Source organism: Pimephales promelas, chromosome 5, assembly GCF_988280905.1.
Source record: "Pimephales promelas chromosome 5, fPimPro1.hap1.1, whole genome shotgun sequence".
NCBI lineage: Eukaryota > Metazoa > Chordata > Actinopteri > Cypriniformes > Leuciscidae > Pimephales > Pimephales promelas.
This window is the reverse complement of record NC_142773.1, coordinates 17,738,639-17,766,059: the sequence shown is the minus strand read 5'-3', so window position 1 is coordinate 17,766,059 and position 27,421 is coordinate 17,738,639. Positions and strand designations below refer to the sequence as shown.

At 37.9% G+C, this 27,421-nt stretch overlaps 1 protein-coding gene across 1 annotated transcript; it reads left to right on the top strand.

Moving 5' to 3' along the window:
• Positions 1 to 360: 360 nt before the first annotated feature.
• acsl3b (acyl-CoA synthetase long chain family member 3b) lies at positions 361 to 26,136 on the top strand. Its single transcript, XM_039661257.2, has 17 exons — positions 361 to 545; positions 8,501 to 8,732; positions 8,844 to 8,994; positions 9,603 to 9,803; positions 10,430 to 10,607; positions 13,518 to 13,627; positions 13,719 to 13,857; positions 15,665 to 15,815; positions 17,030 to 17,153; positions 17,346 to 17,417; positions 19,031 to 19,170; positions 19,297 to 19,469; positions 20,737 to 20,811; positions 20,910 to 21,101; positions 22,695 to 22,809; positions 22,902 to 23,059; positions 23,441 to 26,136. The coding sequence occupies exons 3-17, from the start codon at positions 8,845 to 8,847 to the stop codon at positions 23,596 to 23,598; spliced, it is 2,136 nt and encodes a 711-aa protein (XP_039517191.2). The 5' UTR covers positions 361 to 545; positions 8,501 to 8,732; position 8,844; the 3' UTR covers positions 23,599 to 26,136.
• The last annotated feature ends 1,285 nt before the right edge of the window (positions 26,137 to 27,421 follow it).

Here is a 27,421-nt window from a genome sequence, read left to right as displayed (position 1 = left end):
CTATGAACTAGTTCTTTGAACTGCTCGAAAGAATCGACTCTCGGAAATGAGTCGAATTTCCCCATGGCTAGCCGCCTGCCAGCTGTCCGGGGCGCTGCATCGAGCTGACAAAAGAATCAACAACACCATCCACTGTTACACATCACCATTTCCCTCTACCGCTAAAAGTAACCTAAAAAGAAGAGATCTCCTACAAAATACAAACATCTAAAAAATAACAATGCAAATTGAAAAATAAATCAATCAAATCGATAATGACCGCTGGTAACCCGAGAGTGATGTCACGTCAGCCTCCAACACGCGCCACCCGCCTTCAGCCAATCAGAGCGGCAAGAAGCCGGCCCCTACCATGACAACGCTTCCATCACTTCCGGGCTGAGAGCTACGGCGGCGCGAGACAGCAACCGCAACATACAACGACATAGAAGAATAAATAATCATCGCTATATATTTGCCTTGCCGCATCTACCTCTTCTATAACCTATTTTTTCGCCATTTTAAATGGGATGTTGCGAGTCTGACTGAAGCAGCTGCGTCAGCATAAGGTAAGTGTTTATTGTGTCTATGTTAGGCTACGTATTGCGGTGAAGATTGATTTACATATTCATGCAGACTCGCGTGCATATAGTAATGTTAAACCATCAGAAGCGCGGTGTTAGCTACTTTGCTATGAAGAGGGTTCGGATGCTCTGACAGCTGAGCAATGTATTGATGGTATCGCATTCCAACAATGATCATCTCAGGCCTCTTCTGTTCACGGGATCCAATGACATAACGTTACATACATACAAACACACATATCTCTGCTTAATAGACGTGACCATGCACGTCTCTCATCCTTTATACACTTGCATGGACACTAAACACATTAGTGCTCGGGTAATGACCACACTAATCTCTCTCACACACAAACAAACAAACAAACACGATCTCGCATCAGCCAACATGACATTTACACATTCACACAGATCAGATTCTCAGTGTGATAGGAAGGCAGACGAGTGTATTTTGTAAAGAATAAGATGTTTTGCCTAAATTAGGGCACAGATAGGTGTGCTGGTGACATGGGACTACAGATTGTTATGGGTGATTGGGAAGATAGTGGGTTGACATGCTTTGAGATAATCCTGTGGATTATGTGCTATCTGTTGAAGGCCAGAACTAAGAATAAGCAATGGGTTTGAATGGTGACCATGCAGGTTACTTTACTAGATGACTGGACTTGAAGTTGGTTGTAGACATTGTTTGATTAATAAGGATCTTTTGTGTAGTTTTAGGGCACGAATAGCCATTGAAGAGGATAGCAATATCCAAAATCATTGTCCTTGTGGGGACATTTTTTGGCCCCCATGAGGAAACCAGCTTATAAATCATACCAAGTGATGTTTTTTGAAAATGTAAAAATGCAGAAGGTTTTCTGTGATGGTTGTGTTTAGGGGTAAGTACACACCTGTGCTTAATAAGAGGGTCACACACAGCTCACACTCCATGGTATTTAAATGAATGCTTCACCTGAAAATGTAAATTTATTTCTAGCATTCAAGATCATTTTTATCATGTCATTCCAAACGCATAAGACTTCTTTTAATATTTATAACACAAATTAAGATATTTTTAATTAAACGCACTGCAAAAGGAATTCATATCAACGGGTTTGATTTTTAGGCTCTCTTAGGTTTCATTCAAATTCATTTGATTTAACAGATCTTAATTTGTGCTTCAAAGTCTTATGAGTTTGAAAAAATGACATGAGGCGAGTAAACCATGGTAGAAGTTTCATTTTTGTGTGAATTACCCTATCCCTTTAACACTATAAATAGTGCTAAGCAAAATGCTGCAGCGCATCTACAGAGAGATCAGTGGGGCATATTCAATGACATTTATTTCAAAAACTCATTTAGAGGAAAGGAAATATGCACCAAGCAAGATTAAAACACAAATACAATGTGATTTAGATTTCATTCTGGTTTGTAGAGTATGCACTGACTGAACACATAAAATGCACCATGTTGTGACAAAATATCACTAGTATTAAGAATAGGATAGTGTTGGCTGTTCAGTCAGAGTGTGAATTGATTTCCAACTTCCCTGTGGGGTTGATTCTTCATGATTGTCCAACTACAGGTGTATGTGATTCATGTCTCTATTACCACACCCTGAGCACGAGGTGATGGACCAGCCAAGCAAGTCTGATCACACCCAGGCTCTTCAAGTGATGTATAATAGGGATTATGGGTAAATGATGGGGCTCTATTCAGTAGTCTTGGTAGGTGTGTCTGAAAAATGTGCCTGTTCCTTCACTTCCGCAAGCAGTGGAGTTTGATCACAAGTGGAAAAGGGAAGAGGATACTTTCCAAACTTGTTTTGTTTTTGGTTTAAGTGTCTGATGTTCGTAGTTAATTACTGGTTCCTCCTTTCCATGTTAAAGGTTTGTCACTTGCCTTTTGTCTTCACAGATTTTCACACACAAGCCATGTTGGTGCTTGCCCGTGCAAATCTCAACACAATGCTAGTGTGTTGAGAGAGGTTACCTGAACGTTGCTTTGTAGCTTGTTCTGGCTGGTTGATATTTCTCGGTTTCATCCTTCAATGTAAAGCCAGGTTCATAGTTACACTGTTGATTTTGACAATGATTTGGTCATCCGAGATAAATATCTCTAATCCTAAAATCTGAAGTCTTTGATCGCTAGTTTGACATGTTCGCCGACAGCCAATTAATGACCGATGTGATCAAATTTTACCTCAGATGAAATTCTGTCAGTTTCAGAAGATTTGAGGCACAGTCCTGTAGTGTGACTTCACCAACGACAACCATCAGAGGAAAAACCAATAGGAGAACCGAACCTGATGACGCAATTAGTGAGACAACAACAAATCACCACTTACACACATTTTCTTAGTTTAATTTCAAGAAAAGCAGTAATTAGAATCAACAGTTATTTTTGCTTACTAGCCGCCATTTTTATCCCATATAAATGCAGCTCACGTCACTGAACGTGTCGCGGATTGATGATGTAAAACTCCAGACGAATCTTCTTGCGTGCATCCGTTTTTAACCCGTCGTGTTATTAAGAGTGAGCACGTCAATCTGACTGCAGTAGATGTGAAAGATATGAATAAAAATGATGTTAATTCAGCCAGCGCACTTACCTCTATTTGCTTCCTGTTTTCGTCGAAGCCCACAGTAGTCGATTGTCGAGTTCACGCGTGATCATTGGTGAATATCATCTCAAACCTACCACTGTGTGGTGTTCTGAGAATATCAGCTCAAATGGATAGTTAATCCGAATCAGATGTTGAACACATGGATGAGGTTTGAGATGATATTCACCAATGATCACGCGCGTGAGATCGACAATCGACTACTGTGGGCTTTGACCGAAAACAGGAAGTAAATACAGGTATGTGAGCTGGGTGAATTAACATCATTTTTATTCATATCTTTCACATCTACTGCAGTCAGATTGACGTGGTCACTCTTAATAACACGTCGGGTTAAAAAAGAATGCACGCAAGAAGATTCGTCTGGGGTTTTACATCATCAATCCGTGACACGTTTTTATTCATATCTTTCACATCTACTGCAGTCAGATTGACCGTGGTAACACCACTCACATAGCTATGCACTCGTAATGACAAATCAAGGATTTTAAGAGGCTAAAAGCAGGTTTAGAAGATGCCCCATTGAAGTCAACAGGGTGCAAATTTTAAAAAGAGGATAACACGGTGTAGGCGACACCGATTTTTGTCGTTTTTGTCTGTACTGACAGCACTCAAAATTTGGCTCGGAGTTCTCCTTTAATCTTGTGCAAGGCGCTGTTTACACAAGTGCGATGGCATTTTAAATCCACTGCGTTTCAGAAAAGATCTTGCATGTCACATGACCATATGCGTTTACAATTGTAAACAATTGCTGAATGCTCTAATACCGTGCCTCTTGTGCATAGGCAGCTGCAGTATTATAAAATGCAGTTTAACTGCACAATGGCTGCTAAAAAGGACAACAAATTCAACAAATGTTATTGTTTAAACGGACTGTAGCGTTATGTTCTTAGCGAATCAGGGAAGGATACACAATGGTCCAGAAGACCCAATCAGGGAGCGAATATTCCTTTTTTAGCACGCCTTCCTTTTTTAAAAGTCTCTGTTTTGGTCTGTCTTCACTGAAAGTTTTCAAACTAAAACGGGGTCTGCTCTGCTGCATTTCCAAAAGTCATAGTGTAGACAGCAGTGGCAAAAGTTCTGCGTTTTAAAACCAAAACAGGGCCTAGAGCAAGTATCATTAATTAGAACTAATAAAGAGTTAATGTAAGCGGTATGAATACAGGTGAATACCGGTACTCTCTCTTTCAACTGTGTTGTGGCAGTGCAGGTGAGTTTGGATCTGGTTGCTAAGAGGAGATGATATTTGATACCTTCGTTTTGCTGAAGATCTTCACAACACTGACCACTTCTCAGATGACCATCTAGTAACTTACTACTGTGCCTCAGATGCACTTGATGCGCTTGTTACCAGTACTGGACTTGGTTGTGAAATGGTATTGAAATTGGGATTGAAAGCATGTAGCATGCACATTTGTTAGTCATATTTCAATGGTGAAAGTGGTTTGGCATCATCTGGTTATGCCCCATCTAACATTTTTGAATTGTAAATTGGAGTTAACCTAAATATTTGACATCAAAGTATAAAAAGACATTTATGAAGGGGTGATTGGTTGTTAAATGTTTACTGATAAAGAGAAAGAGTTTATCTATCTTGGCTTTACTGTTCTGTCCAAATGATTTTTGGAACCTCTTTATCTTTTAAAAAGAGGCCACACCAAACGTGTCTTGCACAGCAGGTGCTGTATAACTGGTCCCTCTCAGTCCCATTAAAGAGTAACTAAACACTTAACCAACTTTTTTTAGTTAATGATCTATAATAATGGATGTTTATTAATACCAGTCATTGACTCAAGTAACTTTTTTGGCATTTGTTTATAAAGTGTTCTTCTAGTTCTAGTTCCATACAAAGAGATGCGTCTCAGGTGCACGCCCCCCTCCACTGGGCTCTGCCCACTTTTCCAGCATTTTTCAAATATTGCCAGTGGGTGGAGTCAGGCTCTGACCAGGGGTTTAGTTACCCTTTAAGTAAATAAGACGGCTAGATGCCTTAAGTTTATAGACTTCCATTTTAATGCATCCTTCCCTTTTTCAGCATATTCTTTTAAAAACAAAAAAAATGGAATATTACTGACCCTGGATAAAGCATCTGCTAAATGAATAGCCTAAATGTTTTTTTTAAAGCTTATTTCTGTTAAATTAATTTGGATCCATACTTTTTCACCCTTTTTTGCAGCACCATTCGATTTCCCTCCCCTTACTTAACAGCATTAGTTTGAAACAGGGTGTTTTTGCAGTTCTTTGGGTATGTAAATGACTTTTGTTATGATTGGCTAATCTCATTCTTCATATTCCACATTGTTATCAGAATATATCAGTTTGCTGAATAGTGAAAAGGCCTTAATAAAGTAGTCAAACTTGTCGTCATGTTAATGTGCTCATGGTTATTATGACATTACTGATTTCTGGACGACCTAGTTTTTGCAGCTTTGTTTCTATAAATGGTCTGTGTGGACTAGAGAGGGAGATTTGAACATGACGCGTCTCCCTAGTCTGTGACATTCCTCTTGAAGGAAAGGTTTTCACGCCCATGTGCCACCGGTCTCTAGGCAATAATGTCTAGGATTTCACGGGAGTCGTGGAATGTTGTTCGTTATTGCTGCACCATACCCAACCCGGCTCTCACAGTGCTTGAGGGCAACCACTTTACCACATGATGTTTATATCACAGCAACAATAAGTAGTTTGAGAAGTCTGTTTTTCCTCACATGATAGAGTAGGTGTCTCCAAGACTGCTCCTGGGGTCTACCATCCTGCAGACTTCCGTTCCAACCCTGCTCCAACACACCTGCCTCATTCAACTAACTGAACACCTTGATTGTCTGCTTCAGGTGGGTTTGATAAGGCTTAGAGCTGAGATCTGCTGGGCGGTAGCTCTCCAGCAGTAATGTTGTAGACCCCTGTGACAGAGGAATGTTGAACCTTAAAGGTGCCATAGCCTACGTCAAGTTTTTGACTGTACTAAATGATAAAAATACCATAACATGTTTGCAGATATTTAGGAAACATGCCAAGTTCACATAATCTTGTTGGAATGTCTGTTTTTGTTTTGGTCTGTGTGATAGCGTACCGCAAGTTGCCATTTTACCCAATAGTATTTCGCCACCATGGTTGTTAGTTGGCGGAAAACACAGCAAATTGCAGCCATGGAAGCCAGCGAACAAACTGGGTCCGAGATCGCAGATTCTACCCAACCTAAAAAGCCTCAGCACCCATCTAAAAATCTCTATGAACAGGAGCATATCATTTGAAGAATCATTTTCACAGATGAATTGGCACCTCTGGGTACAGACAATAAATCCATTGAAAGGCTGAATTGGAATGTGCTGGAGGAGACTTTACAGAGTGATGGACAATACAAGATCTTGACCAAAAATTGATGCACCTCGAGTCTTGATGGAAATACCATCACTACATGTATTTCTAAGAGGTGCATCGATTTTATGTATTGTATATTGGCATTTTATAGGCCACCTGACTGATAGATACATAGTCGCATTGTCTGACCACCTCCAAACCTCTCTGGTGAGTCCATGATTGAAGCTACAAGGAGAGAATGCATATCTGCTATATAGCTGATATTTGAGAACGTCTCTATCATGGATTGTATTTTTGACCTTCCTCTAAAAGTATCAAAACCAAAGAAAGAAGTCAGCCGTTTGTTTTTCCCAGAGAGATAATGGGAAAAAGAGGCTGTTTCCTTCTTTGTTTTGCTATTGTGTAGCTACTACAAGTGTTGTGTTTATCTCTAACTGAAAAACATGCATCTTCCCAGAGTGTTTTGGAGGGTTTTTTTGCTCTTAAAAAATTGGGTTTAAAATAGGTCAATGATTTTTAAATTCAGCACTGCTCGTATCTAATGAGCTGCTGGATTATCAGGTCAATCTTTATTTGGCATTTTAGAATTTGGCCAAATTTGTATTTCATGTTCTGGATATGCTCATGCATGTCCACCCCCCCCCCCCCCCCCCCCCCCATCTCTTCCCCTCAACACACACACACACACACGCATGCATTCATCAACACATCCTCCTCTCGAACAGAACACTTGTTTCAGTGTGAGCTTCATCCTTCCCGAGCGACAAAGCCTGTCTTGTTTGTCCTCTGAGCTCAGAGCATAGACTGTTTACCAGCTGTCCCTAGTTAAATCACAGTGGTCCTGACTCCTGTCACAGTCTTGGCATAGTGGTTAACATACATCCTCATACGGTAGAGTAAGGCTGTGTTCGAAATCGACCCGTACACCCTCATTCACTATTCCTTACATTAGTCCACTAATATATTTCACTTGAAGTGGTGAACGAAAACGAGCAAGCGCTGAAAGGGCCGGCGCTTTTGCATAGTTTGTATTTGTTGTTAAATAATTATTTGAAACTTGGCAAACTGGCTGCTCAAGTAGTAATGAAAAGATTAATCTTGAACTTGGTCATGGAAACTATGTACAAACCTTAATTAAACAATTTAATAATCAATTAAAAAGGAATTTGTACCTATATGATGTTATGCTGGAGCCACATTGGACCAGCGGTTTGGAAAGTGAGTGAATGGATGGACGATTCATTCTGTTCAGATGCAAGAATTCATTCAGCATGAGACTCTCACAGACAGTGCATGATGGGTATCCTCTAGCCATTGAGTGTACAACGGTTGTCCACTTGTTATTGGGGTGCATTGTGGAAGTGAATAAGTGCACTCGATAATGTCCACTATGTTTTTGGACACCACTACTAATGCCTGCCCCCTCAAATAGTGCCTTATTTAAGGGTATAGGGGGCGATTTAGGACACAGACTAAGTTTAAGTCCAGCTAGCGTCATTTCCGATCATTTTCATGTTTTTTTTTAAGTCATCAGCCCACATTATTTCACCAATTGTGTTTAACAGTGAAATTACTGGTGAAAAACTACATTACCCATGATTCTACAAAAAAGAAATCGAATCAAATCAACTCTTAGCACTCAGCCACTAACATGAAGCACTGAAAATGAAATGACGTAATATAGTCTCCACTCTGAAACTACTTAAAAATGCATAATATGTGTATATATACATAAAATTGGATAAACAATATATTTCACCATCATTTCATTTTTTATTTATTTTATTTTTATTTGATCTTTCCTTATTAAAGCCATTAAGTATAGTCTTTTATATTTATCTTTTCATCTGATTTTCAAATGCTTCTTTTTTTAGCTTTAAAGCTTAAACTTGTTGTGATTCACAATGTAGCTGGTTGATTTGTTTCATGACTTACAAACAAAGCCTTTAACAAATTCTCAATCATGTTTTATTCAAAGCATATTGACAAAACACGCTTTGCTTGTTGTATGTCCCCACAGGGAGGGCTCATCTTTAAACCCAGGGGGCTTTGCACACTGTCAGAGCAGGAAGCTGGAGTGGGAAAAGGAAATGGAACAGGAAATTGCCCTCTCAGCCAGCAGGTTTGACAAAAGGCAGTAGAGACGTCAAGAAGTACCATCAACACTATAAAGCACCAGAAGAAGCCAGCAAGAGCTTCAGGAAAAGAGGAATACTATCACGTGTTTGGAGGAAAGTAAAGAACAACACAAAGTAAGTGGAGGAGAAAAATAAAAGGCAAAGCTGATGTGGTTTGAGGGCATTAATCACTAACTTCTTTTTTTTGTGTCTTGTCCTCTGATTTTTTTTTTTTTGGTTCCTCAGGATGAAGTTGAAGGAGGACATGTCTCCTCTCCTGCTGCAGGTCTTTCGATCGGTCGCCTGGGTTTATTCCGTCATCACATTTCTTCCCTGGTACCTGCTCTCCGGAGCCAGCGGGAATCAGGCCCGTGCTAAAAGGATCAAAGCACGCACAGTGAGTACAGCATAGGATGAATAGGCCCAAAACATCAGCACAGATTCATTCAAACCCTGGGTCTGGTTCAAAAGTTTGGGGTCAGTAAGTATTATTACTATAAACAATTATTTAATCAAAAATACAGTAAAACAGTAATATTGTAAAATATGAATTAACTTTAAAGGAACTGTTTTCCATATTGATGCAGTTTAAAATTTTTAGAATACATCATACATTTTTTTTGTTCAAAAGAACAACATTTATTTCAAATCAAAATCTAACATTATAAAATGTCTTTATTGTTACTTTTGATCAATAAAATGCATCCTTGCTGAACAAAATATAATTTCATTAAAAAAAAAATCGCACTGTCCCCAAACTTCTAAACGGTACCTGTTATAAATAGAGATTATCGCAATTTATCTTAGATTAGCGGAGGGATTTGAGTCACTTTCATTACTGAATAACGTCACTTAATTAAATTGGTGGTTTAAAAAAATTGTAATATTTTAGAGAAACTAAAATATGATGAATTAGGCGACAAGTGGTTTTGGAATTTTTTTTGACTGCCTGTGCTTGTCCTACATTTCCCCCAATGACCTTATTGTAATTTCCTATCCCATCAGGTAAGCGGGACACCGGCAGGGCCGTACCGGTCCGTGAACAGCCAGCAGAGGTTGGCGTCCCAGCTGCACGAGGGTGTGGATACTTTGGATAAAATGTTTGAATATGCTGTAGTACACTTTCCTGAAAGAGACTGCCTGGGCACAAGAGAGCTGCTGAGCGAGGAGGATGAGATGCAGCCTAACGGCAAGATCTTTAAGAAGGTAAGACACACACACACTCATGTTGACTCCTACTGTACGGCCACACACTCTCAATGGCTGTGGAACTTTAGCCGCTTTTCCACCATCAGGCTGAACGTTTCAGTTGTATAAGTATAAGAGAAAATACATGTTTGTGTTTAAAAATTATCTAGACAACTAAACGCATTATGGAGTTTCTGTCTACTGAATTTATTTATTTATTATCAATGTTGAAAGGTTGTGCTGCTTAATGTTTGACAATTTTAAAACAATTATAAATGACTATTATAATATATATATAAAAGAATAAAATGATACTGACCCCAAACGTTTGAAAGGTAGTGTGTGACTGAAATCAGATTTAGGTCAGTGTGAACATAGCCCTTTCCATGAGAAATCCTTTAAACATATACTTGCACAATATAGAGTCCGTGTGTGTAAGGTTAAGTGGACAGATCCCGAGAGAACTCTCTTGAGCTCCACAGGAAGAAGTTCAGTGGCCGTCTCTCTCTGTAAACAGAGTTGATCTCTGGTCTGTTGTTGTCCAGAACTGTTTAGATGAAATTGAAAAGTCGTCTCATGCTGCTGTGAAAGATACTGAGAATTTCAATACAATGCAACTCTGACTCCTCTCTGCTTCTCTCTAGGTGATTTTGGGTGATTATAACTGGTTGTCGTATGAAGAAACGTTCCATCTGTCTCAGAGGTTTGGTAGTGGGCTCGCCGCTCTGGGTCAGAAGCCTCTTTGCAACATCGCCATTTTCTGCGAGACTCGTGCTGAATGGATTATAGCAGCTCAGGCATGCTTCATGTACAACTTCCCCTGTGAGTATTCAAATCACGCACACACATGGTTTTCTCCAATATCGGCTGTATTGTGCTGACTAGGACAAAAATAGCAGCACTGCTGTGGTACTAGATGCAAGACATCACACTGAAAACAGAACTGGTATTCGCTTTTCAAGCTCACACACGCATGCAGAAAATCTGTATCTGGTTTCATTCCATTTCACATGCTATACTATACATACTAAAAGTATGCAAGATGTGAATTAGTGCATCTCCAATTTTAGATACACTGTGATGTTGAAGATAGTATGCCAAAGGGCATGTCTGCATGGATTGTCAAAATGTCCATCTGTTCATGCTTTTTTTTTTTTTAAAGATTAATATTACCCACAACCCTTGTCCCTTGGATGCTTTGAGTTTCATTAAAAACATTGCAAAAATAGAAAAGCTCAATACAGTGGTGCATGGATGACATCAAAGCCCGGAAGACTAATTTACCACTGATTCCTTCAAGATTTTCCTTATAATGGAATTCCTTATAGGGCTTTTATAATGTTTGTTTTTATTTATGAGTAAAATAAAGCCTGTGGTAAACATAACTTTACAATATAAATGGATTTAATTGATTTAAAATGAAAAAAATATATATAAATATATAAATGAAAAAACATATAAATGAAAAAAAAAAATGATTTCTGTACTGACATCTTAGTCCGAAATGAACATTCACCATCTGCCAAATATAAAAATTGTCGTTGGCAAGTTGAAATGCTGTTTAATACTTTATTGTATTGTTTAACTATTATTATTATTATTATTATTATTACTACTACAATTTTATTTCAATTGTAATAATCCAGTCTTTATTGATTTAAAGGTGCAATATGTAGGATTTTTGCAGTAAAATATCCAAAAACCACTAGGCCAATGTTATATATTTTTTTTAGTTGATTACTTACAATATCAATTATTTGTAAATTTTGAGAAAATTGTGATTTTTAACCAAGGAAAAGGGGCGTGTCAGCAGGGGTAAGGAGTCACCAGTCAATGGCGTCATATCCCTCGGTTTCCGCACGTACTGCCATAGTAACCATGGCGACAGACGTGGACAACTGGGTTATGCTTAGCAGGACGCTTACGCTTTTGTTGTTTTGTTCAAACATTATGGACCATGGCAAGCATACTTTGAGACAAAAAGAGGACTAGAATCTTTCGAGATGCCGAGAGCGCCACGTCCACGTCTAAATTCGACTTGACAGACTCGAGTGTTGCTACTTTATTAGACAGTTGAGAAAATGTACATAAAACTAATCAATGTTATTTAGTTCAACATGATGAAATGTTAGAATATGATATGTTATTCTCTAATGTTAATTTAGCTTATTCTCATACAGCCAACACACAACCTAACTAACAACATTCAACACACTCAAATGCCGTTTAGTGTGATAGTTTAACTGTTAGAGCAAGTGAAGCAGCGCTGCGTTACCTCAAGTTTAATTCCTCTAATAAACTGACCTGTGTGAGTAGTAATTCAGCACTTGTGGGTAGTTCGGTAGAATGAAATGTCCTTATTTCTTTATATCTGTGGGACTCGCGTTGCGAGTCTCTCATTAGCAATCACGCCCTGCTTCACACCACAGTCATGTTAAAAACATCACTGTGTTCACTAGGGCTGTTGGAACGAATTCCGAAATTCGAATTTAATTTGAATATTAAAAAAATAAATACTATTCGAATGCTAAAGTTACTATTCAAATATTGCTTATATATATATTTAAAAATAAATATATACTTCCGAAGTGACCAGGTGTAAACGGCCCCTTATCGCTTTCTTATTAACAATAGGAGAGCGCGGGACTAGCTTTCGCGTGGCACATTTGCAAGGTCTCGTTCACTCCCTCTCTGCCATGCACGCGCTGCGCACTATGTATGTTATGCACGGATTCCGGGAGATTTTAACTAATTTGCGGCCATCAGGGAGACGCTATCAATATGCGGGAGACTCCCGGAACTTCCGACGCGATATGACGATCACATCACCTCAGATCTGAGCCCCATTCATCAAGCCAACGCGCCGCAATCTATCGCAAATCAAAGTGAAAGTAAGTCGCAGACGCTTAACACTACCATCTTCATTTAAAGTAAAGGAATGAAATGATATTACCAGGGCTGTTGCCGCTCTCCCTTATTGCTGTCTTTGCTAATTTTGAAATTAGCCGATGATCAATAAAATTGCTTTCGGTGACGTGCACTTCATTACATCTATATATAGCACGGGAATTGAAGATCGGATTTATATCTGTTTTGCAAAAACACATTTATGTGGTGTAAATGGAATCGTTTTGATAAATCAGAGCTATATCTAAGAAAACACATGAAGTGGCCAGGTGTAAACAGCCCCTAAATGTTTATTGTAGTAATGTTAGATGTCCCTCTAGTGGGCCGAACGTGTAACAACAACCACAGGCTAGTGGCATTGAGGATCCATAAGAATGTGTAATGTCGTAAATATTAATAATAGGATAAATTTGAGCATTTAATATTCTAATATTATTCGAATATTACATAAAATAAGGAATGGAATTCGAATAGTATTATAGAGGAAGATTGACAGGCCTAGTGTTCACGTATCCATAAAAGATCCATCAGCTTGACGTCAAGATCCATAATTCCGCTTAATGCTTTGCGCCATCGATATACGCCTTTGTTATTGTAAGAGGTTAGCGACTCCTGGTGGTGAAAAATCCTACACATTGTACCTTTAATAAAAATGTTTTTAATAATAACAAAAAATGTTTATTATAACAACAATACTAATTATAAATTTATAATTAAATAATAAATCAATAATTATTAATAAATAATATTAATAATCTCTCTCTATTTTATACTTAAAGGCACAGTAACTCATTATCTTAATGATGTTCTTTCTCTCCGTGTCAGTGGTGACCCTGTTCTCCACATTGGGAGGAGCAGCTATAGCTCATGGTTTAAATGAGACTGAGGTCACGCACATCATCACAAGCAAAGAACTGCTGCAGAGCCGCCTCAAGGTGAGAACGAGACCGACGTCACACCAGTCGGCTCATGATGTGTCAGAGCTGCGGTCCATTATTGCTCTGAATGATTCTTTCTCTCTCTCAGGCCATTCTGTTGGAAGTCCCCAGACTGAAGCACATTATATTGGTTGATATAAAGACCACCAGTTGGCCTGATCTCCCCAGAGGCATCACGGTCCACAACATGGGTGCAGTGCAAGAACTGGGGGGCAAAACTGAAAATGGTAAGTGCCTAAACTCTCAAGTAGCATACTACGTTGTTTAAAATTTCGCAGGTGTTATTTACCATCTTTAATATTATATAGACCTATAGCGGCTTTATATCGGCCACCCTGCTCAAGATATCGGCATCGGCCAAAACAAAATCCGTATCAGTCGGACACTAGTTTATATTCGTACTTTATATTGTTATATTTGCATACTACATATGGGTTCATATACTACTTGTACTATAGTATACTAAAAAGTCTAATTGTAGCCAAGGGATTCCTAATACAGAAAAAAGCATGAGAGAAATTCACAGTAGCCCTTGCTTGCTGATGATAGAGACACCACCTTTTGTCATGTTCTGAACTGTACTGACATAATAAACAGACTAAGGAGGACCAAAAGAGCTGTAAACAGAGATTTTGTTCAGGGAAGAAAGACAGCTGGATCTTCCTGTCAGATGAAAAGAGGACTTGAGGGCAAGTGAACCGGTGTTGAGAGCTCACACACTCAGCCTTTGTGTCAGATAAGAGCAACTGTTTAGAAAACCCCTCTGGAGATAAGAGAGGGAGATGTTATCTTTATTAGAGCAGGTTTTTCTGTTTAGAAAGACTGAGATAAAAGGTTTAGACATTTCACTGGAGTATTACACGTGTGTTTTTTACGAGAGCCGGTCTAGCTAGTCTTAACAGGTGCCAGCTATGGCCGATGATGCCGATGAATATCAGTTGGGCCTGCATTCTGCCTCTCTCTCTGTCCAAAAAAATAAATAAAAATAAATATGAAGACATTTTAAATGCTTCATATTTAAAATCTATATTTTTTGTTTTATTTTTATTTTAATAAATTGAATACTTTATTTTACCATTCACATGCACACATGAAATGTTTCTTGAGCAGCAAATCAGCATCTTAGAATGATTTCTGAAGGATCATGTGACACTGAAGACTGGAGTAAGCAATCAATTACATTTTAAAATATATATAAAATGGAAACGTTATTTTACATTGTAAGTATACTCACAGTATTACTGTTTCTACTGTATTTTTTATCAAATAAATTCAGCATATATTTATATTAGGGCTGTCAAACGATTAATCACGATTAATTGCATCCAAAATAAAAGTTTGTGTGCACTATGTATAATGATTATATAAATATATATAAATACACAAACATGCATGTATATTTAAGAAAAAAATATTATTTATATGTAAAATATTTATATATAATATAAATTATATATAAATCTAGATACATTATATACTTGAAAGCATGTGTGTATTTATATTTATATATATATATATATATATATATGTACACAAAATAATTATACACAGTGCACCCACATATATTATGTAAACACAAACTTTTATTTTGGATACGATTAATCACGATTAATCGTTTGATAGCCCTAATTTATATATAAATAAATTAAAAATGACCTTTGACTAATATTAATATTATTTTTCCATTTAATTCAATGTATATACAAAATACACACAAATTGTAATTTTAAACACAAAGGTTTTACAGGTTTTTAGTAACTCGACAGAGGTGAAGGGTTTTTGTTTACTAGAGCACATTTCCTGATGCCCGTGGTTTAATTTACATTACCGTGGGCATATTTATGACATCTGTTTGGGACTGAGGGATTCTGATGATGTGCAAGAAATCTTGGCAGCAAAGTGGCCTGGTCAACATTTTCCCATATAACAAAAAAATTCTCCTTCAACGTAGTTTTTATTTTAGAGCTCTTAAATGGCTCTACGACATGGCTGCCACTAATGAAGCATTGTGAATGTGTCTTTCTCTGTGTGCAGTAATGGTGTCCCGCAGGCAGCCTGTCCCGTCTGATATCGCAGTGATCATGTACACCAGCGGCTCTACAGGCATTCCCAAAGGAGTCATGATCTCCCATAGCAACATCATCGCTGGCGTCACCGGCATGGCTGAACGCATTCCTAACCTGAAGTATGTTTTTCCGACGCCTCTATCTAGCTTGGTTCTGTCTGTCCATTGATTTTTAGCTGTTAAAAAGCTAATCTCCATTGGCTTCATTTTATGTCTGTATAATAAATTAGCATTTTAATGTCTCATTAATTAAGGTGTTAAAGAAAAATGCTGATCACGGCGATATGATTAAAGACACTGATGTTCAAAAATTGTTACCTGGGAAGCAAACCCATGATGTTGGCGGTACTAGCACTGCGTTATGAAGCATCTGTTTTATAAAATTTTATATTACTCATGATCTCAATACGTTCACAATAGTTAGGGGTCAGTAAAAAAAAAAATTGTGAAACAAATAAATACTTTTATTCAGCAAGGACGCATTAAATTGATCAAAAGTGACAGTAATTACATTTATAATGTTACATAATATTTCTGTTTCAAAGAACCCCTGAAAAAATTAACCAGCACAAATGTTTTCAACATAATCATAATATTAGAATAATTTCTGAAGGATCATGTGACACTGAAGACTGGAGTAATAATGCTAAAAATTCAGCTTTGTCATCACAGGAATAAATAACATTATAATATATGTTAAAATTAAATAATACATTGTTTTTACTGTATTTTTGATCAAATAAATGCTGCCTTGATGAGCACAAGAGACTTCTTCCGAAAACATGAAGTAATCTTACCGATCCCAAACTTTTGAACAATATTGTATATTTAAATGTATACAATCTCATGAAAGTGTGATACCTATGTATTCATAATTTAATTAATTACTGGACAGTTTATGTAACTTTTGTTAATGTGACTGTGTATTGTTCCAAAATGTGACACTTGACATTGTGTGAATATTTTGTGAAATAAGTTTTTGCATTTAGAATCAGAATCTCAAGTGCAGTGGCTTTTACATGTACAAGGAATTTGTCTTGGTGTATTAGAGCTTAGAAAAAGTAAAAAACAAGGGAAATATGAATAATAAGAGCCATCTGTAAGGTAAGATGGGAAAGTGAAAGAGAAACTAATTGAATGAATGAGTACAAATAAACATAAACAGGATTAATAAATCAGTGCAGGATGTGCAAATGCTCAGTTTGAAGAAGCTGCACTTTTAAGACACTTTTAAAGTTGTATAAAACTAACTTTTAAAACTATTCTAGCCATGTTTATGTATAGTTAATGGCGTAGGATTTTCTGTTAACAACGTTTCTTTTTTATTGTGACAGTGAGAATGACACCTATATTGGCTACCTGCCACTCGCTCATGTCCTGGAGCTCAGCGCTGAACTAGTATGCGTGTCACATGGCTGTCGGATTGGATATTCGTCACCTCAGACTCTTGCTGACCAGGTACAAACACACAAACATACACTTTAGTCATGCTATTGTGACATCACCATGTCAAGCTCTTTTACAATCTCAGAATACTTTTGATTGCCAAAGCATTTGCATCATAACTGCAAACAATAATAATAACTTAAAAATTGCAATAGTAGCATCTAATGTGCAATATGCTCTCTTGTTTTGTCCCTTCTCCCACAGTCATCTAAAATTAAAAAGGGCAGTAAAGGAGACACCAGTATGCTCAGACCAACACTGATGGCAGCTGTTCCTGTAAGTACTCGCATTCACATAAACGCACACAGTGTTCATAAATAGGATTCCTCGATTTTAAATTGATTCTTATTTTGATGAACCTATATCAATTCTTAAAGGGTTAGTTCACCCAAAAATGAAAATGCTGTCAGTATTTACTCACCCTCATGTTGTTCCAAACCTCTATGTGTTTATTTGTTCTGCTGAACACAAAGGAAGATATTTGGAATAATGTTTTAATCAAACAGATCTCATTCCCCATTGACTACCATAGTATGTATTTTTTCCTACTATGGTAGTCAATGGGGAATGAGATCTGTTTGATTAAAACATTCTTCCAAATATCTTCCTTTGTGTTCAGCAGAACAAATAAACACATAGAGGTTTGGAACAACATGAGGGTGAGTAAATACTGACAAAAGTTTCATTTTTGGGTGAACTACCCCTTTAAAGTCCCCCTGTAGTAATAATTCTATCCTTTAAAACTCAAAATGAAAATAAATTCCTCATACCGGTAACTTAAAATAGCTTGAATGTAACTGTACGCCATTGCCTCATTTAGCATATGCGGTTCTATGAATATGCAAATCAGCCCCGCCTCCACTAACTCACACTCCACTCGTTGATGATCACAGGTTGGCGTGATTGTTTACAAGGTAGTTTGTGACGTCAGAAACGCCAGCGATTTTTAAAGGGGTCATGAACTGGCTTTTTACATTTTTTTATATTGTTGTCTGAGGTCAACTTATGATGTTCGCTTGGTTTTTCCATTAAAAAACATCAAAATGAATAAGTAATAGGCTTTTTTCTACCCTAGTTTTGAGCCCAGCTCAAAAACGCTCTGTTGATATGGGCGTCTCGCATTGAAGACTAGAAAGTAAACGCCCACTGCTGTGAGTGGATAACAGTTTTGCATATTATAATGAGTTTCACTCGATCCAGTCTGTCATCGCGAGGTAGGAATCTATGTTATTTAGCTATGCGTGTAATGCGCGAATCAGTGGGCGGGGCTAAACCGGCCGTGTTGAAGTAGGCGTTGAGCTTCTTCTGCGGGGGTGGTGTTTTATCCTCTTTGACGTCATAGTTCCCCACTTTGAAAAACGAGTCGTTTGCTGGGGCTGGTGTCAATAAAAGCTTTTATTGGACTAACAAGGACGTTTTCAGTTCTGAAACAGGAAATTCTTATAATATGATGACCTCTTAGATGTCAAAAGCTCAAGGAAAATTTGATTTCTCAGTTCATCACCCCTTTAAACCATGTTTTTGAGATTGTCTTTAGTTCTCTGCAGTTTTAAAGAAAAAATACTCCGCAATGGTGTTGACATGAATTTACACATGGTTTGTCTTAAAGCATATTAAAAACTTGATTTTCACCACAGGGGGACTTTGAATCCCAGGAATCAATCTTTTTAGTCTGTGCTGTTTTCAGATGATGTAGTTTTAGGAAGAAAAAAAACTACTGTACCTGGTATATATATCCAAATGAATCGATAGCTAATCGCATTGAATTGAGAGCGGATATTTATCGAATCGCAAACTTGTAAATCAAATCGAAATTTGTGTCAATCAATATCCAGCTCTAGTCTTAATAGCTGTGAGCGAATTGTTTCTCTCTCATTATGTCTGTGTAGGAGATTATGGACCGGATCTATAAGAATGTGATGACTAAAGTTGATGAGATGAGCAGTGTGCAGAGAACTCTCTTTGTTCTGGCATACAACTACAAGATGGAGCAGATCTCTGAAGGATACAGCACGCCTCTCTGTGACAGGTATAATACAATAATATTAACATGATGTCTTCCAAAACTCGCTGGGTTTGTTTAGATGCATGAAGGTTTTTTTTTCTTAGGTATATTTTTTAATGTCCAATGTCATCTTGTTTTTGTGTTCCACAGGCTTGTGTTCAAGAAGGTTCGCTCGTTGCTGGGCGGTAAAATGCGCGTGCTGTTGTCTGGCGGAGCTCCTTTATCCGCAGTTACTCAGCGTTTCATGAACATCTGTTTCTGCTGTCCTGTGGGACAAGGATATGGCCTCACCGAGACCTGCGGAGCCGGCACCATCAGCGAGCGTAAGCATGGGGATTCACTTAGAAGTGAAGCTAGGACTCTGGACAGGAGTGTCGGGACTAAACGCAGGTGTAGCAAAGTTCACTGATAAGGAAAGGAAGGCAAACGCAGTATGAGCTCTAGAATTAAAAGGTGTGTCAGTGCTTCAAATCAAGGGTGTAGGCTCTAGTATTAAAATAATAATAATGATAAAGGCTTGGAATATTATTTAGTCATTTATTCATTTATTTTTCAGGGTTTCTGCAGGTCTTGAAAGGGTCTTAAAAAGTCTCAATTCTCCCTAACACAAATTCTGAAGTTCTAAAAGTTCTGAAAAGGTTTTAAAGGGGAAATGAAGCAGTGAATTAAGTTTACATGATTTACAAGATGGATTTCCAATATAATCAACAATTATATAAGAAACATGACAAATGTAAACATTTAGAAGAGAAAAAAACTTTATATCTTTCGCCACCAGGTGCAGGTGACGTCACGGGGTTGGTTGGCTCAAGTTTAACAGGCTCTGAGCACTGAAAATTGCGACATCAAACTGTGTTTACACCAGTGTTTTGACCGCGAATGACTAATGTTAGATGAAAGCTCATTTTTTGAGATATCAACCTAAAATTTGAAACACAACTTGTTCAGATTTTTGGCTTTGATTTTTCTGCCATTTTAGAGTAGCCCAGGTTTTGAAAATATATATTTTATGTAAAATATGAATAATTAATATTTTTACATTGTACATTTCCATAAACTCAAACCTCTATAACTTTTTTTCTGTTTCACTTTCTTAATTTATTTCACTTCTACAAAAATCTGCCAAATGTCTTCTTTAAAACAAGACCAATCATATGTCTATATTCCAAAGCATTCTTGAATTACAACCATTTAAGTTCGAAATGTGCATTTTCATGTCTATTCAAAAAAGGGGGGGTGACAGTTAACAGGTTAAGGAAAAGAACAACCTGTTTTGTGTTATGTTCAGCTCTAAAATATTTAATTGGCTAGAAATAATTGTCTTTGACTGCAGTCTCTTTGGAATTAAAAAAAAAGTTATCCAGCAATCACAAACGACTAAGAAAAAGGTCATAGGAATTCATGGGTCAAAAAGTATGGGAACCTTGGGATTAATGCATTTAAATCAACGGCACGGGGTCTTGAATAACCCTGGGTTAATCCAATGGAACTATTCATTAGATTACAGGAACATTCAATGCTATAAGTGTAAAGAGAGGTGAAATTATAGCTCATGTAAAAGTTTTTTTATACTGTGTGTGTTTGTTTTAGATTCTGATTACAGCACTGGACGTGTTGGAGCTCCTCTGGTGTGCTCCGAGATCATGCTGAAGGACTGGGAGGAAGGCCAGTTCTGCTTTTTAAATATTAAGATACTGAGATTTGAAATCCTATTACATGTTGCCCATTTTTATATCTATATATATATTTCTTTCTGTCCATAGGTGGTTATTTCAGCACCGATAAACCAAACCCACGAGGAGAGATTGTGATTGGCGGTCCCAACGTCACAATGGGTTACTATAAAAACGAGCAGAAAAACCGAGAGGACTTCTTTGTGGATGCGAACGGCCAGCGTTGGTTCTGCACCGGAGACATCGGAGAGTTTCACCCTGATGGCTGCCTCAAGATTATCGGTGTGTAGAGACACATACACACAAACCCTATTTCAAGACATAGGCCCGGTTAGATTAAGCCAGGAGTAGGCCTTAGTTCAATTTGGACCTTTAGTGCGTTTTCTCTCTTAGTTCGGTTTGTTTAGACATATATGAACACTGCAATCACGGCTCGGATCTGCACCAAAACAGTCGCTCCGAGATCGCCTGAACACGGTGGTCTTGGCCCGATTGAAAACGAGCTCTGGGTGGTTCGGTTAAGGGGAGAAAGCAATCCGACTCAACGGAAGCAGTATCATAATTCATAACCGGAAAAGTGTTCTATAAAAAGAAGTGTCTGATTCTGTGAGTGAGCACATTAGTCATCACAGTTGAAAACCACAGAGTGCCTTCAGTCAATCATTTTATCCCTTAAAACTCATCTTTTACAATCAAAATGATATATTTAACCATTTGTTTCCTTGAAAAAAAAATCTTCATGCCTTAAAATAGCTTGAATGTAACTCTACACCATTGCCTCATTTAGTATACGCGGTTCTACTAATATGCAAAATGCAGCTCATTGACGATCAGACGTTGACGTGATTGGTTACAAGGTAGTTTGTGACGTCAGAAACACCAGCAATTTCAAACCACGTTTTTGAGACTGCCTTTGTCTCTCTGCGGTTTTAAGGAGAAAAATGGTGTTGACTAATACTTACAGATGGTTTGTTTTAAAACATATTAAAAACACCACATAGTTATACCACATTATATAATTAAATAAATATATCCAGTTAGAGGGAATGATGGCTGCATTCATATGTGTTTGCGTGCATCAAGACAGCTACAGATAAAGCCTCGCGGAGCGATGGATGACGCAGAGGAAACTCTGACCAATATTTACTCGCATATGACTTGGATAAACACATTTGGTATGCTTTGAAATGTTGCGTTGTGAAAGCAAACCGAACCAAGAGGAAAATGCAACATTGTAACCAATTAATTCACTGTTTCGGAACAAAGCAAATGATCTACAGGTTTGCATTTTGAGACAAAAACAGCTTAATTATGCATTTTAGTCTGGGACTAGGCTTAAGCCTTGCCTGTGAAACCGGCCAATAAAATCTCAGCACTCTTTAAGTGTTTCATAGTACTTTTAATGTACATTTCTTTAAATGGCAACATGAGATCATGACTTTTGCGTAAACATACACGCCACTTTCAAGTCAAGTGGCGTGTTATCTATACGCATTTTGAGCTATCCGCGTGTACATGTCTACGCGTTAAATGTCCGAGTGATTCCGCGTGCATGTACACGCCGTTAAATGTCCGAGCAAAACGAAGCAAAATGTACATCTACATCTGGGGAGCGATATTTTTTTCCTAGGATGGTAGGGGAAGACTCATAATTGTATTAACCCCAGTAACTGGTAGGTTTAGGGACGGGATTGGGGTAGCTCATATATAATTATATATACAGTAATGTAACGTTAAGTCAACGGCGTTCATAAACACGCTGAAAAGCTATTATTTGTGTTGATAGCACGGCAAAAATGGAAATTCAATTTGGCGTGTCATACATACGCCATTTCATGAGATCAGTCTGTAAGTGGTTTTGGCCTGTGTGTGTAGATCGCAAGAAGGACCTGGTGAAATTGCAAGCTGGTGAATACGTGTCTTTGGGCAAAGTGGAGGCTGTGCTCAAAAACTGCTCATTCATCGACAACATCTGTGCTTATGCCAACAGGTGAGTGCAAATGTGCCCATACATACTGTGATAATTCAGCAGTCACACGTGCTTCATTAATGAGATGTATAAACATTTCCCTCTCTACACAGTGAAGAGTCGTATGTGATTGGGTTTGTGGTGCCCAATCAGAAGCATTTAACCACCCTTGCTGCGCAGAGGGGCATCAGAGGATCATGGGAAGAGATCTGCAACCATCCAGAGATGGAGAAAGAGGTTCTACGTATCATCACAGACGCGGCTATAACAGGTCTGTCCACAAAAGGGCAAAATAACAATTGTGTAAATAGAATATATAGATTTTGTTTGAAAGAAATTATGACTTTTGTTCAGGAAGGATGCATTCAATTGGTCTAAATTCAACATTTGTAATGCCACAAAACGTCCATTTTGAATAAATTCACAAATGTAAGCAGCACAACTGTTTTCAACATTGATATTATAAGATATGCTTCTTGAGCAACATATTAGAATGATTTCTGAAGGATCATGTGATTTCACAGGCCCAATTCCAGTAAAAAAAAAAGTCACTATGTTTCACAATTTTGTTTTATTTGCTTGTCGTAAGCTACAGTTCTCATCACCATAAGGCTGTAAATTTCAAATATAATCTCTTTGTTCTGATTCACAGGTAAGCTGGAGCGCTTTGAGATCCCAAAGAAAATCCGTCTGAGCCCCGAACCCTGGACGCCCGAGACGGGCCTGGTTACCGACGCCTTCAAACTCAAACGCAAGGAACTAAAAACGCACTATCAGGACGATATCGAGAGGATGTACGGCGGCAAGTGAATGAAACCAGGGGTCAACCGGTGGTGTGATGTGGGGGGGAAGGGGTTTAGGACACACCATACCACAATGCCTATATACGACAAAAAGCAACCCACAATCCTCTGCCTTCCTGCTTCCTGTGATGTTCTGCGATCAAAACAGTGACACTTGAATTCTGGTTATGGTTTGATGAGAGGGAACGAAGCGAAAGCAAACGTCACCTGCTGAAGCAGGTACTAAATAGCGCACTTTTCTCAGATGATTCACGAGAGTGACTCCTGGAAAAGACACAATAGAAGCTACAGACTGTGAGACCCCACCCACTTCTCTCTTCCTTTTCTCTCATTGGCTGTCTTTGGTAGACACCCCACCCTCACATTATTCTGCGGTCACACTGAATTGTCATCTCGAGTCTATGCAGGGAAGCGTTTTACAATTTCTGTTGCTTATTTCTTTGTTGGCTTACTTTTTTTTTTTTCAAGGACTAATGTTTTGGTCTGAAACCGCTTTTTGAGCCGTGTAAGATTTGGATGTGTATGGAATGTTTCTGTTGCAATGTTACTTTTTTTTTTTTTTTCCTCAAAATTGAATTTTGGAGTGTGTACTTGACATTTTGTTACTTTGAACTTCGGCTTCTGTTGTTTACCTGTATCCAAAGGCTATTACGGTTGCCCTGTGTGAAATTATTAATGTAGTTCAAGTGCTAGCACACGTGTACCTAGAAAGAGCTGCAGAAACTCCTAACAACCCTGACCAGGAGAGACCAGTATTAAACCGGATTAAGCTCAAATTCAACACCAAAGCAGTTTAAATGCTGCAAAGAGCTGTCATGGAGAGCAGTCTTAAGCCAGAGATGTGCTCTAATACAGAAAGCCATACTGTTTTTGTTTTTTTTGTTTGTTTGTTTTTTTTGTCCGGGAAACTTAATCCAATTTCACTCCCATACATCATCCAGATTTCATGTGTATGCTTTGCATCTGAAAAATTCACTCCTTGTTACTGCTCTCCTAGTCATGTCTACAGGGTTCACACAAAATGTACGACTCTATACTTGGAGCGTATAATACTTTGAACTCATTGTTTTTTGTTTGTTTTTTTTTCTGAATTTGTAAAGCCTTTATTCCTTTTTAAAATGTCATGTACAGTATGATGTCAGCCATTGTCGCATGGATGTTTTGCAAGGGAGCCAAGTGTTGAAATGGAGTAGTTTGGGTACCCTTTTTGTTTTCTTAAATGGCCATTTTTTTATTATATTGTGATATTGTCATTGTATGAAATGATTAGTGACTTCAACAAAGAGATGTGTGAATTTGAATGTGCAATAGAGTTACGTATTCGGAGACGCATCAAATGATACGCAGTCCGGCCCCAAGAGCATGAATGTCTCCAGCTTCCTAGATGTAACGGAAGAGACGCGTTTATTCGCATTCGGGCTGTGCAGATCTCATGAATTGACAACTGATGCATTATGATTGGCATTTGATTTTGCATGATTCAGGAGATGTAAACCAAACAAGCTTCGAACATCACGGACACTGACAAATGTGGCATTTGCGAATATAGGTCAAATGTTTCAAAATCTGTACATTTAATCATTATTTATGTGGAAAATGTACTATACTTGTTGATTTTTTTTTTTTAAACACTTCACATTTTCAAGACAGTCTAACCTTTTGTTTTTTTTTATATTTCTGGATTTCTTTAGGCACAGCTTAGGTGAATCTTTTGTTGTAGAAACACTCCAGCTTTACCATCACATCATGATGCTCTTTACTGAAAGTACTTTATTATTGTTATTATTTGTGTTTGTCCTAAAAGGAACTGAAAGCAAATGGCGTTCCTAAGCTAGACAAGTCTGCCTTTCCTGAGCTCGATGGAGGATGTTGATTGCCTTTTTTTTTACACAGTGGAAATTAAAAGTGGTTTATAGGAATTTATACTTTGGTTAATTTATTTTTCTCTTCGAATTCAGGGAGTGACTCATCCCCTCTTAGAGCTGCTATTCTCACCTTGATTGTGCTTCATTTACAACCTGCATTATCATCGGTTCCAGCCACAAGCAGCTGGCCAATCGGCTGTTAGTCCAGAGAGAGATCCTCCTTATTTCTGAGGGGAACTGTAATCTGATTAGTGCATTCACCCGTCAGTCATGTCTTTGGCAACAACTAACCCAAATGAATCGCACAGTTCAGCCATCAACATGTCTCTTTAACTGCATTCTAGTTTACTTCATTGAAGTCCTTGATTCAGAATGACGTTTAATGTCTGCACGCAGATCTATTGAGCATTTCAGACACACAAAGAGGATGTTTGGTGGATACATTTCTCTCTCCTGTTGCCCGCTCCCTAAATATAACTTTTAGGTCAATTGCATTTAGCAAATGTAATAACTCCTTTAAATATGTTTAGTCTTTGTTACTGACCGGGTTTGGGGTCTTTTCTCCTCTGTGTGGGTGGTTAGTGTCTTACGACAAGCAGGTCATAGCAAACAACTCCATTATTTATTTGTGATTTGGCCTTGAAACTATGTTATACGGAATAAAGTTTTGTGAATTATGAGGGGATCTTGAGTATTATTCAAATGCCATTATTCTCTGAAAATGTTTTTAGTTTTAAGAAAATGATTGTTAAAATTGTTCATATTTATGATTTTAAATAGATTTGTCTATACATTTGTATATATAAATTATATTAAAATTAAATTGAATGGTACGTTTGGGTGGATCTCTTGTGATTCACCAGTAGATGTCAGCATCAGATAATTTACCCTAGAGAGAATCACACTGAAATCCATATCTACTGTACCTTTTGCCTAGTAATGTCAAAGAAATGATAATAATATGCTTGAATGTTCCTTATTATAGCTCAGAATAGACTAGTCCTTGATGACTTGTTTTTTTTAAGCAAAAATCTTGAAAACAAAGTCAACATGAAATAAAATAAATCACTCTATTTACTTCATTGACACACATTCCAAGATCCAGATTCCCAGAAGCTCAATAAAAAAAAAAAATTGGTTTCCAAAAGGCAGTTTAGATTTACTCTGATGCATGTTTAATTAAAGCAGGTATCTGACATCAGATCTTTAAAGATCCGGGGCTTAAATCCTCATATGATGTGCACCACTCAATGCTCGCTTCAAAGCACGCCAATACAACACTAGAGTCAACTAAACAAGTCAGCCCTTAAAACAAGAATCGGTGTCCATGGAAACCAAGGCCACAAGCCGACAGCGACTGTCTTTTGAGATCATCAGGAGGTGGAGATGGGAAGCAGACAAAGAAATTCTTAGAAACTTGGTGACAAATCAGTATAGCTTTGTGCAAGAGGAAATAAAGCCAGTGAATGGCAATATATAAGAGGTGTTGAAAACATCAAATCAAGCATAGTTCTTTTAATTAAACAGAATGAGTCAAGCGCTGCACACAGCTGTGGATCAGCAACAGATAAATAACGTGACCACGCAACGGTCATGCTACATTAAACCCAATACAATCTCATGATAACTGTTTTATGGTTTGGGAGGACCTTCCTGCTTATTTTTCCTGCTTTCATCCGAAATCGCCACTTCATAAAACATTTATTTTTTTGTGATATTGGGTTGTCAAATCTCACATTTCATATGGCTATCACCAATAAACACAACAAGTAAGGAAGGAAGGAAGGATGGATGGTAGGAAGGAAGGAAGGATGGATGGATGGATGGATGGATGGATGGATGGATGGATGGATGGATGGATGGATGGATGGATGGAAGAAAGGGTGGATGGAAGGTAGGAAGGAAGGATGGATGGTAGGAAGGATAGATGGAAGTAAGAAAGGATGAATGGAAGGAAAGAAGGAT

Excerpts from the sequence above, each read along its gene's own strand:
- acsl3b (XM_039661257.2), top strand. The coding sequence starts at position 8,845 with ATGAAGTTGAAGGAGGACATGTCTCCTCTCCTGCTGCAGGTCTTTCGA. Across the intron at positions 15,816-17,029 it reads GAACGCATTCCTAACCTGAA|TGAGAATGACACCTATATTG; the intron begins GTATGTTTTTCC and ends TTATTGTGACAG. Across the intron at positions 22,810-22,901 it reads ATCTGTGCTTATGCCAACAG|TGAAGAGTCGTATGTGATTG; the intron begins GTGAGTGCAAAT and ends CTCTCTACACAG.